The following is a 14,811-nucleotide window of genomic DNA, read 5'->3' on the forward strand; positions in this document are numbered from 1 at the left end:
CCAGTAGTAAACACATGCTACGTGTATGAATAACAGCCATTTGATTCAGTCATGTTATTTAAATTATATATATGTACAAAATGTTCTATTATTGGAGGGTGAGACGGTAAAGTAAAAGCGAGAGGTCCTTGCCCTCAAGATTTGGCATTATGTTGAGAAATACAAATATTTAAAAGAAAGTAATTGTCACTTGGTAATTCCCTTTGAGAGTTTAAGACTAAAAAGTGAACTTTCTCTGTGCTCTTCACATCCTGTCCAGCACAATGCAGCACGTTCAGTGTATTGTTCAGTTCAAAGATAAGAGCTTGACTGGTGCCATCCTTGTAGTAAAGACATCTGATATTTTCTCCAGATTTTTGTTGATAATTTGCTATCACCTAACTTTGTGATAGGTAAGATGGAATAGTGTGCTTGAATAAGACCTTTCAGACACAGAAAGGTTTTATTTCACACAGCTTTGTTCACCCCAGGGTTATATTCATGAAACACTATGAAAGTATGCCTCTGAAAAAATTGTATCAGGAGTTATGTCTACACTGCTGAAAATATATCCATTACCTGCAGAAGAGGTTAATGGACTTCATGGTTTTAACAGCTTTTATCCATTTTGCTCAGAAATAATCCCTCTGGACAGCTTCATTTCTATGGAAAATCACTTAGCTTGAGTTTCCTTGGCATCTTGGCAGTGATGTTATATGGAAAGAAAAAACACAGAGAAACATTTTTGTAGGCCAAAGCTAGGGATATTCATTGCATTGTCTAGAATGCATCATGTCAGTGCAGAAACAAAGCCACAAGGACAATGTTCCAGGATGGCGCAAGATGCAAAGAACCAAAAGTGTTCTATAGAAATAAGCTCTTGGGAGTAAACTCAGAAATAAACTACTCCCAAAACCAAACCCCACTTTCATCTGAAAGTGAAACAACTGATGCACTTCAAAAACAAGCCTGAATATTTATATTAATTTCAATGGGCCATGTCAGTGACCCACCCCAGGGTACAGGCTGGGTTGTGAAGTCACTGCCATTTGTCCATTTTCCCATCTTTCACCAGTGGAAATCTTCACCAAAACTGTTGCCAGCTGTTCCACAGACTCAGTTTATTTCTAAACTCGTTCTTTAATCACAATGCAAATTGTGATTAAACCACTTTTGTTTTGCTTTACCCTTCACTATATTTGTCAGCACAACAGAGAAAATTACGCTTACAAAGATCTCAGAAGATAACTTCATCTTTTCTCAATCTTCAAGGCAAAAATCTATACCAATCTTTTTCTTGTAGAAAAAATTGCTCCACTTTAAAAGAAAAAAAAAGGAAATACATCACAAGTCTAGACACCAAGAGTTTCATCAGTTATTTGGCCCAGTTCATTCTGTTTTTTTCTTTCTTATTGTAATTCAGTACCACAGTAGATATGGAAGACACTGGATTATACTGGTTTCCCAACAGTGTCTCAGATTTTTCTAGAGTCGATTGCATATTTTCCACTATATCAAACTCAATTCCACCTGTCTTTCCTCAAGGGTCATACCTTTTATATGCTTTCAGTTTCACTTTCTTCCTTAATTCCTATCACCCACATCTGTCTTGAAACAACCAAAATTAGAACTCGTGCTCAGGACTTGATGCAGTGCCATACAGAGAAAAGACGACTCCATATGTTTCACATGTGACTCTTGTGTGTTTTTGTGAATTTTTATTTTTTTCATCCCAGTTTGACAGCAGTGGCTACTATTCAATTTTCCCTCCAGTACATCTCCCAGATGCCATTTTGCAGAAAAGCTTCCTGTAAAGTTTTTCCTAGGTTCTACTTATTGATAGATTATCTCTACACAAGAATCCCATGCTTCTGAATGAAATGCTCTCTTATTTGTGTTTCAAATTCATAACAAGTTTATATTAATTACCAACTCTTTTTATCCCTTTTACCCTTAGACTGCCTTTCCATAAGTAACAATGATCCTATTGAGTAAAAACAATCCTATATTCAAGTTTTCATTTATTCTGTTATCATTCCTTTCTTTTTCTCTAAATAATAATGAACTACAGAATATCACTGTCTCTTTTAAGCGAATCTCCTTCTTTGATTTCATTCCATTTCTCAGGATGAAATGTGGAAAAGCCCATCTCGAGTTACTTCTTTTGACTCTTGAAAGAAAATTCTATTCTTGACACTTTCCAAGAATTTAAGGGGCATTTTTTTTAACTTTTGTCTCTGTTGCCCACTTAATGCTCCTGAGCTGATAGCTAAAAACTCATTGTTCTGTCTTTCTCCTGGTACAGGACAGAAGGCCCTAGAATTAATAAATTGATTACATAAGGTAGTTCTTCCTCCCTTTTGCTTTCTTTCCTCCTTGTCTTTCTGAAATACTTGTATAACAACATCCAGTCCCCTGAACTATCTCTATAGATCTTTACTGGTTTAAGTCACCATTTTCATAATGTATGAAATTTTCTTGTTCGAGGCATACGAAGTTTCCAGCAGAATGATTGCCTTCTTTTGCTTGATATGATCTTACTACTTAACTCACTCTATTACTTCAAAGGAAAAAATAATAAAAATCTCTATTTTATAAAAAGCAATGAATAACATTGGCTTGACTTCTTTTTTTTAAAGCAAGAAGAATTACAGTAATTCTGCCAAATTCTTCACACGTATCACTTAAGTGTCTCCCAAAACAGACCTGCAAACAGATGAGACTAAAATGCTTTTCCTTGTTTTTATTCTTTGAGAATATGTGTACTACAGAGAACTTGAAAAACTATTTCAGCGTCAATGAATGAATTCTTGCAAGTTGTTCTGTTTGGAAACTGTTATAAATAAATAAATAGCTATCTTTGATGTTACTTTTTAGTTAAAAAGAATCAGATGCATTCCTGCTCCCCAGTTTCTGAGAAACCACAAATAATTGTTTTTCTTGGTTACAGCATTAGGACTTTTGGACAATATAGCTCAGTCTTTCTCAGAAAGTTCAAGTGTTGGGACATATTTTTTATCTGATTTTTCATTCCTCCAACATTCACCTCTATCCAGACCTTCTTCCTTCACTGCGTCAAGTCTCTCCGCCGTTGCCAATGTTAAGCACAATAAATAACATTATTTCAGTTTGGAGAATTACAACATTTAGTTGGCTGCTTCCTTTACAAAGCCTCTCCATTTATGCCCACCAAAATCCAGTCTCCTAATTCCAAGTACCGTGCCATGACTACAGATACTCCCCGTGATTATTAATAGTATTACTGTTGAGCTTCAGTGTAGTATATATATATATATATATATATATATATATATATATATATATATATTTATATATATTTATATAGTATTGCTGTGGATATGTGGAGGGGAATTATAACTAATGGCCCCCAAATCCTACAATAGCAATTTCCCATTTTTAGTTTGATTTCCAACAAATAAATGAGCAAGCACGATTTTCTTATCTTTAAGTGACTCTGTCAAGTCCTTTCTGGCTGAATCTCAGGTCGCATAAGCAAAAGTTTCAAAGCAACAAAAACTGAAGTGCAACATGGTCTTTTATAGGTTCTCCCTGTGAATTACAAGCCAGCATGAAAGATGAAGGTGATCAGCTGTAATTAAGGTAGTGGGTCAAATACTAGCCCTGACTTCCCACATGGTTTCTGAGTGCAGAGAGGTGTCTTGCTATTGTTCTTCTGGTCTGCTGGAGAAATCAAAAAGTGGTAAGGAGCTATAATACCGGTAAAATACAGTACACCTCCTTTGTATTTGACTGTCATTTTGAGGAAATGTTTCAGTAAAGCTGGGTGTCACCTGGTTTTGCACAGCATGCATTGCATTCTTTTCAGGGTTAATGGTTTTCTTGAGAAAACAAGTTGTCATTTCCAGCTAGTGTTACAGGGTGTTTCTGGTAGGGTGTTTAATTTGTTTGTTTTTAATAATGTTCTTATGGATAATAGGGTTTTTTTTTAAGTAGATATATTTTCTAATCCATTATTGCTGTTGTTAATCAATGATATTTGATTGTGTTTAATGTTACTCTTCCTGTCAGTGACAACATTTAGACAGATGAACTAAGCACATGGAGACATGGGTGTATATTGGCTGTTTGGAATAGAATAATTTTCAGATGCATCGAGTGTTTTCTAAAGATAGAAAATACTTTTTGATAAAGGAAGAATACTATTTCTTCTCCAAATTGCATTATGATATTTTTATCATAATGTGTTTGCCCCAAAATTACAAAGGCAAAATTGTAAAATACTTTTTTCTTTGTTGCTCCTTTCCCTTCAATTTATCGGAGTCTTCTCTGTTTTACACGTGGATTTTAGTCCAGATTTTTTTTCTTCTGCAAAACTGTCAGAATATGCTGATTAATTTTTTACTTAAGCACACAGTGGTTAGTTGTAACTAGAATGAGAGCCCATGTTTCTCAATAGGATTGATTGGGAATATTTTTACAGGAGACCATTTCTTATTCCTTCTTTTGTTCATTTTCTATTTAATCTCTTTGTTTATAGCTTGAGTGGGTTTTTTCTCCCTTTGAAGATACTCATTACCTTGCATAAAGCATAGCATCACTTCCAAAGGAAGACATGGGGAGAGGAGGGAGAGAGAAGGAAACAAATTCCTGCTCAACACCCTGTGATTCTTTTTTCTGCGTGGTTGGTTCTTTGCCCTGCTCTTCTCTCACACCCTTTTAGGACCAACTTTTCTATGCAGGGGAGCTCTGAGGCTCTTTCTTGCCAGGCCTGTGGAGTGCTGAGCAATGGATCTGAGTTGTGATAGACACTTCACTGTCACTGTGTGTGAATAACTGATAATGAGGCTTTGAAAAGTGGAAGTGTCTGTGTTTTGGAGGTATTAAACACTACCTAGATGCCAGTGATGCTGAGTACAATGTGTGAACATTTCATAGCTCTGAAATCAAGTCCTAGTGATTTTTTTTTTTGCATCCATTCTTCTACTTTGCTATTTATGTGCTCTCAATTCCACACCAGGAGCTTGTTTTCCAGGTGGGATGTCTCTCTGTCTAAAATTTATATGCAAATATAGTTTTCTTCTGAAAATAACAGTTTATGACTGGTTTAAACAAAAAACTGAGATATGGCAAGGAGATGTTCTCCCTCTCGTTGAGATGAGCAAGAAGAAAACCTGTTACCTTTGGTGGAGGAAATACTGCATAAAATTGTGAGCCTGAGGCTGGGACAGTGAAGTAATTTCAGTTTGCTGTTCTGTCTCTTCCAAAAATCTGTAAATTCATATCCTTCATGGCAGCAGAAGCCAAAACCCTTCTTAATTTTTGAAACAGAGAACAGATGTTTATGTGCATAATGCAGGCTTTACACTGAGCTGTAGAATCATAGAACCATTTAGATTTGGAAAGATCTCCAAGATCATTGAGTCAGACTATTAACCCAGCACTGCCAAGTCCACCACTCAGCCATGTCCCTACGTGCCACAGCTGCACATGTCTTAAATGCCTTCAGGGATGGTGACAAAACAACTATCCTGGGCAGCCTGAACATGCAGGGTTCCAGTGGACAGGAGCCAATAATACCCAATACTACATTTTCTTCTGAAGTTCTTTCAGAGCATCATGAGCACTGAATGTAACATAAACGTAATCTGAATACCCAGTGGGAGGGGGACAAGGAAAACTTAAATTAGGCCAAGTTTTGAACTTGCTACTTGAGAAAAATTTCAGCTGAGTAACTAGTTCAAATATCTGAGAGTCTTCTTAGGGATGCTGGAATTTGAGTGGATGGAAGAACAACTAGGAGTTTATATATCATAAAACCTAGAGGCATTATTGCAAGCAAATTATATAAATTACAATATGTACCAGTGGGGGAGCTGAAGAACTGTTATTTTTAAGCCTGTGCAGAAAACCTTTTTTACCTGATTTCTTCAGACAGGCATGAAAAAAGCCCACATCAACAAAACCAACCATCACCCTCTCAATTAGCCGAAAACCAGAAACAGTCTTATTTCTGGGGGGAAAAATAAAAATCCCACAAAAACTGTGGGGAAGAGGTGACAACCAAATGAGTAAAACATGTTCCTTAACCTCTCTAAAAACAATTTTGAATTTAGCTGGCTTCAGTTGTTATGTCATTTAGAAGTGGAACACAAAAGCTTTTATTTAATAACATTATTTAGTTGAAATTCACCAGCGTATCTTCAGTCTTATTTGAAATTCTCCAAGTGCAGTGATGCAATTTCCCAAATGTGGCAGAACCTTGCAGATAGCTTTCCCGAATTTGAATGTTTCCCTGGACAAAGACTCTTCAAAGAACTCTTCCCTTCCTCTCTGCTTAGCAGCTGAGTTTTCTAGCTTCAAATTAATCTAGTTTTAGTAATGGTGAGACTCTGTGTTCCGTTCTGGGCTTCTCAGTGTAAGAGAGACGTGGAACTTCTAGAGCAGGTCCAGTGTAAGGCTGTGAGGATGATGAGGGTACTGGAGCACCTCACTAAGAGGAAAGGCTGAGGGAGCTGGTCCTGTTTAGCCTGAGAGGGATCTCATCAATGCCTGTGAGGATCCGGTCCCAAAGGACAGAGCATCCCTTTTCAGTGATGCTAGGCAATAGGGCAAGGGGCAACAAACAGAAATACAGAAAGCTCCACCTGAACATATGGAAGACCTTCTTTGTTTTGCAGGTGACCAAGCACTCTAACAGGTGTCCCAGAGAGGCTCTGGAGTCCTCTTTAGCTGGGAATATTCAAAATAAGTCTGTACCGATCAAGCCTAAATTATATGCTCTAGATGACTCCTCTGGAGCAGGAATGTTGGGTGGGGTGACATTCAGTGGTCCCTTTCTAATACTGACCATTCTGTGTGACTCGGGACGAAAACGATATCCCGGTAAGGAGCCGATGGGCTCCCGGTGAGAGCTCTGCAAGCTCGGAGACCCTCGGGAGGCTTGCGAAGGGCGGCAGAGGGCAGGAGCCGGCTGGCCGGCTGGCATCCCTCTGCGGAGCCCTTATCCCGAGAGGCTGCGGCACCGACCTTTATCTGCAACCCGAGCCGAGGTGGGCGGAGGGCGGCTCTGCCCTGCTGCGGCACCGACCTTCATCCGCAGCCCGAGCCGAGGGCGGGCGGTGCCGCCGCTATAAAGCCCGGGGCGGGCGCTGCGGACCCGCCCGCGCCGAGCGGCCGTCGGGGCTGCATCCATCCATCCATCCATCCATCCATCCATCCATCCATCCATCCATGCGTGAGGGAGTCAGCGTGGGCTGTGAAGGTGAGCTGGAATAACGAGAGGGGAAAAGCACAGTCAGAAATCCAACAGGTTGTTCGTTCTTTTTTTGTTGTTGTTGTTGGTTGTTTGTTTATCTGAGATTGATAAGGCATTTTCTTGTCAGTGTTGTTTTAGGCTTCGTCAAATTCATGTGTAACTTTTTGCTTGGGATTTTGTTGTTGTTTGATTTTTTTAAGCCAGTATATTTGATAGATCAAGAGGAAAAGCCTCGGGACACTTAGAGCATCATTTATTTACTGCCTCTAAATGTATCCTAGTACCACATGGCATAGCGAGTGCATGTCTTTATTATTGTACTCGTGACCACATTATGGCTGTTCATTTAGTTCTAATCAAACGTAAGGTAATGAGGGAAGTCATCTATTCTATAATAGATTGTTTACAAAAACTTTTATATTAATGATTTCAGGATTTAGCACAAAAGATTACTAAAACAGGCTACTGACCTAAGTTGCCTAGTAATAGTGTGCGTTGTTCTTAATATCTCATTAATAGTAGTTCTTTTTTCATGCTGTTACCTATTTTATTTACTTTTTAGTCTTTCTATATAAGTAGAATAATGTTGAGACCAAAATGTGATTGAGTCATGGAAAAATCCATTGATGTGAACTCTTTAAATATTTATTAAATCAAAGTGTTTGGTTGGGGGGGTTTATTGCAGGTTCTAATTAATGTGACTCTCTCATAAGCATACAACAAAAAGAACAATGAAGGACTATTCTGCAAATTCCACAGAACAGGACCTCCCTAATCCTGGTAAGAAGGAAAACCACACGTGTGTTTGAAGAATATGTTCCACAGATTTTAATCTAAAGAACATTAGAAAGCTCTTCTGATTGCCATAGTGGTTTTGTAGGAGAGAAAATGATGAAATTCCTACGAATGAGTGAATTAAAGCCACACCTATAAAACATTTTCTACATGAATCAAATTCAACAGAATTAATTTATATTGGCCCAACTTTTCAGGAAGGCATGAAAATTCTCCTGAGGTAAGCTGGAAGAATGTTATTGCTTTCAAATGGTTGTCTAAAACAGCCATTGTCGGCCAACTAACATTAAAACAGTAGGTAGAAAATTCTATTCATCGTGAGTCAGCAGCTAAAGTTAAGGTAAATGTAAATTGGGAGTGGCTGGTGCAGGGAGCACCTTTTCTCCTTCTGTTTTACAGCTGGCTCCCCACTGTGGTTCCTCGTCTGTTTCTTTATATATTTGTTACGTCTTATTCTATGCATTTAGAACTATAAGCTTGCAGGGTAGGATTATGCTTTCATATATCTTTCTGACATCCCCAGTACAAAGGAAGTGGGACATGCAACAACTACTGCAATAGAGTAGTGAAGATGGTTATTAGAGTCAAGGACGTGATTCTTTAGTTAACTGCCATCAATTCTGTGTTACCTACAGCAATTATAACCCTCACTATAAGCAATTCCACTACTTTCGTTAGGACTTCTCCTAATTTGCATTCAGTTGTGCAGGTATTTGAAGAAATAATTAACTCTTTCTTTTTGTCTTTGATAATATTTCTGTATACATATACTTTAATTATAAAAATGAAGTTGTCTCCGTCTCAGAAATGGACATGGAAACTTTTTCTGGAAATAAAGATGAACTGAAGAGAAAGAGCCTGTTGAATTTTTCTTGAAACTTCCTCCCAAGAACATGAAAAAAACATAAGTCTTTAAATGCAAAAGAATCAGCAGTGAAAGACACAAGAATGTGGTACAATAGATGGGTTGTTATGCTAAAAAAATGTCTTTTTATGTCACAGAATTTGGAAATAAGGGGTGTGATGGTCCTTCTTTCCAGCATGAAGAACATGTAGAACAAATTGACCAGTTAGAGCCCAAGAAGAAAAAGTAGGTATTTTTTTTAACTTAAAGTTAACTGGGTGTATGGGGAAATCAGAAGGGCAGGGGAAGGAGGAAAAGAGCTTAATACAGGTTTGCCAAAAAAACCCCTCATCTTAATTAGTCTTTTGTACTTTACTCTAGGAAGGAAGATGAGAAGCCAGAGAAACGAATGGTTGGTGTTCTTGAATTGGTTAGTGTCCCAACCTAAGGTTCAACTTTATACTTTTTCTTTATTTGGCATTGTGAGTTGTTCATGAATTACAATTCATAGGCAATGAAAAACCAAAGAAGCCTGAGGACTACTGATTCTAGACCTGCTCTCTGAGAACCAGTGATATGGTTCTGTGTCAGTTTTCTATAGGACAGCTATTCCCAAACAAAAATTACTCTTGCATGTGGACTTGCTTACTCTGAAACAACAAAAGTTTTATTCTTCTTCATGGTTTATTCCACGTGTATTTGCACTTTGAAATGGCTAGGCCAATAAGGAATAAAATGCTTCGATTTCAGATTAAACATATCCCGTGATATCTATAGCAGTTGAAATTCACATTCTTCTTTAAACAAAACAAAGCTTCAGGGGTAGACAAGTCTTAAGATACAATCTCTCTCTGCTGAAAACATTTTCTACTGATAGGTGTAAGCCAGGTGCTGGTCAATAACTCACTGTTGTTTACACTGTAGAGGCATTATCTTAGTAAATATGTAACTCAATGGAACACAAAATACAATATATTCTACAAAGGTCATCATCGCTTGCAAACATGTAGATTTTTTTCCAGACTGAGAATCTGTGTCCTGCCAGTATTCTCTTAGCAGCCTGAGTACTGATTTAAAGATGTTGGGCTACTATAAAATCCTTACATACTCAGTTTACCTTCAGTTGGAGTGTTGCTACTTAAAATATGTGGATGAAGCATATTCTGCAAGTCTGCTGTACTGTAGCAAATGCATGAACTGTCAGGTGCAATGTCACTTTTTTCTCTTTTTTCCTTTTCTTTTTAATGCTTACGTAGTTTCGCTATGCTGATGGGGTGGATGTCCTGTTGATGATAGTTGGTTTGGTCGCAGCAGCTGCAAATGGTACTGGAATGCCACTCATGATTATTATCTTTGGAGAGATGACAAACAGCTTTGTGCTAAGTGGCATACAATCCAATGGTAAAAAGTTTAAATTAAATTTCTCTACATACTGGTTTTGCTCTGCTACTGAGGCTAAGATTCTTTTTTTCCCCCAGACTATACACTGGTACATATCTAAAGAAGTATATTATGAGAATCACTCATCGTGCTGAAAATAACCCAGTCATTTCAATCCATCTTTAATGACCAGACCAAATGGGAAAATCAAAGCATTGGATGTGCATTTTATGAATGAACTCTGACTTTGTTGAAATAGTAGGGAGTATGACTAATCTCAGTTATCAGGCACTAATTGCTTAAAAATAAATGTGTATTTGCCAAATAATTTTGTATTTAAGTTTGCATTGCAAGACCCCATTTGCAAAATACAAAGCATACCCAAACTTATGACCCCATATTGCCATGAATCAACTGTTCTATATAACATTTCCACAAATATTCCTACTTTTTATTTCCCCTTCACAGATACCTCAGTAAACAGTTCCAGCTGCCCATCAGACCCAAGCGTGGATATAGAAGGTGAAATGACAAAGTAAGGGTCTGTAGTTATCCTGTTAATGTACTGGAGGATTTTCTTTTATTGTGTTATCTGTTTGTGCAGAAGCCATATTTGCTTCCCAATAATGCATCACAGGCTTCAGTATTTATTTTGGTGTGATTAATGAGGACTAGTTGCTGCTCTGTGTGTCTAACTTCTCTCACGAGGTACAGTGGGATCACATGGGCTTTTGTTCCCTTATCCCAGGTTTGCTTACTACTACGTGGCAATTGGCTTTGCTGTGCTTATCCTGAGCATCATCCAGGTGTGGACGTTTATGGTTACTGCGACAAGGCAGACCGCAAGGATCCGGCAGAAGTTCTTTTTTGCAGTGCTCCATCAGGAGATGGCTTGGTTTGATACTACCCAGATAGGAACACTGAACACCAGACTGACAGAGTGAGGGCTCTGTTTTTGGGCTTTTTTACACACATACACACACCTCCAAGTGTGGCATTTAAAAAGAAAACTGACATTTATCTCAGCAGAATAGCCTATAGAGAGTTAAAAAAACCCAAAAACCAAAAAAATCCACCAAACCTAAGGTGTGAAATATTACAGCTTAGAGTGAGAAATTCATTATCCTTTTCAGCTTCATTTGTGCAGTTTCTGTGATATGTGCATTGGAAGGGTTTTTTCATTAAATGCCTGACACGGGCTTTCTGAAGTAGATGAAGTACATGTCAACCACTGCTAAACAAACATCTCTGTCTCCACCTAGTTTATAAACACCAAAATCTGACATTTAATTGAATGGAAAGGACCTTGTACTTGCACCCAGTCCTATCTCAGGCAGTATTCTATCTAGCCAGTTAAAGTCTTTGGAGTTTTTCCATAGATTTAAATAGATATAAGGGTAAGGACTATAATGCCTATGTGCTATGGGATTATGTGTGTGAACACTACTTTTTTTAATTTTATAGTAGCCTTGGATACAGATCTGTCCTGAAAAGTGTATGAGAAGCTTAAATGAAAACACTCTCAACTGTAATATCTGTATTTTCTGGGAAGAGAAAATGAGGAAAAAAATTTGTGTGAAAAAATAGAAATTATTCCAAATAATGGTTTGATGGAATGGAAGTAGCTCTTCATCTAAGTCAGTAGCCAAAATTAAGAACATAAAGTGCATTGGAGATGTGAGCAGAAGAAATCATTTAGAGATGGTCATGTTGGGTGAAGAGGCTGCTTGTTTACTTACATGGCTCCATTTGGATGCCAGATGAGGAAACTAGGTCATTGGTGACCTAGTGACATGGCATAGAAACAGAAGAGAATGTTGAGAATACAGAAAATGAGTCCTTAAAAATAGGAGGTTTCTGCTGTGTTTTGGCCACAGAAGAGCTTAATGGTACAGTTCAGTAGCTGTGGTTAGAAATTTTGTTTTGCCAGTTAGGAAATGGCAGAGCTCCTGACATGAGGCCACACAGCATGAAAAGAAGTGAGAGGGAGTCACAATGAGAGGCATTCTAAACTAACAAATCTTTTTCTATTATTGTTATTAAAGTGACATCAACAGCATCCGCGAAGGCATCGGAGACAAGATCAGTATATTTCTGCAGTTTTTTTCCACGTTTGTGTCAGGGCTTATTATAGGACTCATCTATGGGTGGAAGCTGGCACTGGTGGTTTTGTCAGTCAGCCCACTCCTCGCTGCATCAGCAGCATTTTGGTCAACTGTAAGTGTGTGGGGATTTATAAACATAGAAACCAGGAAATCTTTACAATTCTTATGCACAGAAAAGGGGGAGAGAATGGGAGAAACCTAGTGTGGTTTCTAAGTTGGGAAGTTGGTCCCACTCTTACTTTGATTTCTGCTCCTCCTGCAGCCTTTCTCTGGGTTCCCAAGCACACACTTGTAAGTTGTGTTCCTCCTGTCTGCATATCCTGTCCTCATGCCATGTTGCAGGAGGGTAATCTGCATCGGAGCATCTTTCTGGCACTGCAATTTCCTCATGGCAAGCACTGGGGAAGAAGCCCTTGCTTTTCCCTCCTAGCACAAATACTTTTCAGTCTCTTTCCATCTGCACATGCATGTACTACGCCTCTTGCAAATAATTTTCCGAGCTTCATGCTGTATACAGAATAGATCTATACAGCTATGCAGATACATACAGCTGCTGCAAACTGAAGTGATATAAATCGCTTATAAATCACAGTATAATGGCTGGAGAGATTTCCCTTTCAGATAGGAAAACTTTTTCCCCTTATGCACTGTTTAGCCACATTAATGTGTATGGCTATTTATATTGTTTTATGGGATTTTTCCTACCTGAAGCATTACAAATAAGCTAAGAAGAAGAATGTTAGAGGCTGTAATGTGATTGACTTGCTTATTTCAATATCAGCTGCTGCTCTAGTGTCTGAACACCTCAGAAACTCAGAGCAGCTCCAGCACTTCCTGCTTCACTCTTCTTAGTGTAGTTTGTAGGCTGTCCTCAGCCTGGGAGGAAAGTGGATCAGCCAGGAAACTCACCTGGTATTTGTGTAGCCTTTGACTGTAATGAGGAGATGATGATAAATTGAACTCTGTTTGAGGGAAATTCCAGGTGTAGGGAAGAGCTGACTCCCACATTGCTAGTCTGATCTTGTGCACCTTGTGATTGTTCTGATTCACCAAGAAAATGTATGTATTCTTTCAGTAGGCTGCAATAACAGCTGTTTTTCAACTTTTCAGCTCATGGCTTCCCTTACTGCTAAAGAGCTGTCTGCCTATGCCAAAGCGGGAGCTGTGGCAGAGGAAATTTTGACAGCAATCAGGACTGTTGTGGCTTTCAATGGACAGCAGAAGGCATTAGAGAAGTAAGGTTTTAGATTAATAATTATATTTAAAATATGGCAAGGAAATTTAGTTGTGGATTTGGTTTGTGGGAATTTTTTTTCGGCAGGGGCAGAGGGATGAAATTCTCCTTGGTGTCATTCTGTCTTTCTATAAGTGGACAAATCAGCTGAAAACAAATGTGTGCAAATAGACCTAGTCAGTGAATACAGGCTGCCTGGTGTCACTGCAGCATAGATGAAAATTTCTCCTTTGATTGTGATCTGGAGTTGAATTGAATGTGAAAATGCTGAGAAGGTTACCTTTACCTATGAGTCAGATGCAATGAAGCATGCAATCAGTTGTTTATCTTCTAGAGCATTTGTGCTTCTCCTCTGATCTTTGATTACTGAGCTTAGTTTTAAACTACACTGGATAACAGCCCTGGGTAAAATCACATCACTGGCTTTTACAGTGATTTGCAAATAACGTGTAGTTGCCCAGTGCTGGCCCTAGTCACACATATAAGGTGAAATGATTGTGGCTGATCACAAACGTATTGACATGAATATCAGACAACTCAAAAGGCATAAGCAATAATTTTTTTTTATAGAAATACAAGGCATCACCGATTCCATGAAGTTGGGAAAGGCAAAGGAGATGACTTGATCCATATGTCCCATGAAACTCTTCTATATTTTTCAACTCATGTTTGCCTGTCTTGTGCAAAATTTTTAAGGTGGTGTCAACCCTAGTTTAGGATCCTACAGCCTGTTCCTGCATTTGCTTCCAGGGGATGGAGTTCTGACTATTTTATTGCCCTGTCTTCTGCTTACTGGAACTTGTTATTGAAATGCAACAGTATTAACACTGTTCCTGCTTGCACAATAAAGGCAAAAAAACCCCTAAGATGACCTAGATAAGTTGCCCTCCTCTCCTTCTGCAATTACCAGTGTCTGAAAATTAAATTATGGGAGCTGCCAATATTAATTCAAAATACTTTGCCTAAAAACAAAAGAACTGATACCAGAATCAAGTAAGGCTGTTCCTTTTTATGATTGACCAGTCAGCCTCTTCCACAGCTCTACCTCCATTTAATCTAAAAACCCCAAACAAACATGGAGGCTCCCCTAGGAACATCATCTGCTAGGGACAAGCTCCTACTAGGGAGTGCATTTTTCAGATAGTGGATTGTGACTCCTACACAGGTCTAGAATGCTGATCTCAGTTATGAAAAGCATCCTTTCACTGCACAGTGCCTCCACTGACCACAAAAGTTT

The 14,811-nt window shown here is 38.5% G+C and overlaps 1 protein-coding gene across 5 annotated transcripts in view; it reads left to right on the top strand.

Moving 5' to 3' along the window:
* Positions 1 to 3,563: 3,563 nt before the first annotated feature.
* Positions 3,564 to 14,811, top strand: part of ABCB5 (ATP binding cassette subfamily B member 5) — a 38,346-nt gene continuing 27,098 nt past the window's right edge. For 2 of the 5 annotated variants that reach the window (XR_015802959.1, XM_014894364.2), the window contains exons 1-9: positions 7,127 to 7,222; positions 7,902 to 7,996; positions 9,014 to 9,101; positions 9,237 to 9,285; positions 10,112 to 10,256; positions 10,704 to 10,770; positions 10,984 to 11,175; positions 12,281 to 12,452; positions 13,451 to 13,575. Coding sequence is in view for 4 of the 5 variants with exons in the window: in XM_014894364.2 (XP_014749850.2) it covers positions 7,948 to 7,996; positions 9,014 to 9,101; positions 9,237 to 9,285; positions 10,112 to 10,256; positions 10,704 to 10,770; positions 10,984 to 11,175; positions 12,281 to 12,452; positions 13,451 to 13,575 (887 nt within the window). In the remaining variant the exon portion in view is untranslated. Of the gene's footprint in view, positions 3,701 to 7,126; positions 7,223 to 7,901; positions 7,997 to 9,013; positions 9,106 to 9,236; positions 9,286 to 10,111; positions 10,257 to 10,703; positions 10,771 to 10,983; positions 11,176 to 12,280; positions 12,453 to 13,450; positions 13,576 to 14,811 lie in introns of those variants that run through there. The other 3 variants (XM_088162855.1, XM_088162856.1, XM_088162857.1) reach the window with 3 other exon arrangements.

The sequence above is a fragment of the Sturnus vulgaris genome, chromosome 1, assembly GCF_052056855.1.
Source record: "Sturnus vulgaris isolate bStuVul1 chromosome 1, bStuVul1.hap1, whole genome shotgun sequence".
In the NCBI taxonomy this organism is placed as follows: domain Eukaryota; kingdom Metazoa; phylum Chordata; class Aves; order Passeriformes; family Sturnidae; genus Sturnus; species Sturnus vulgaris.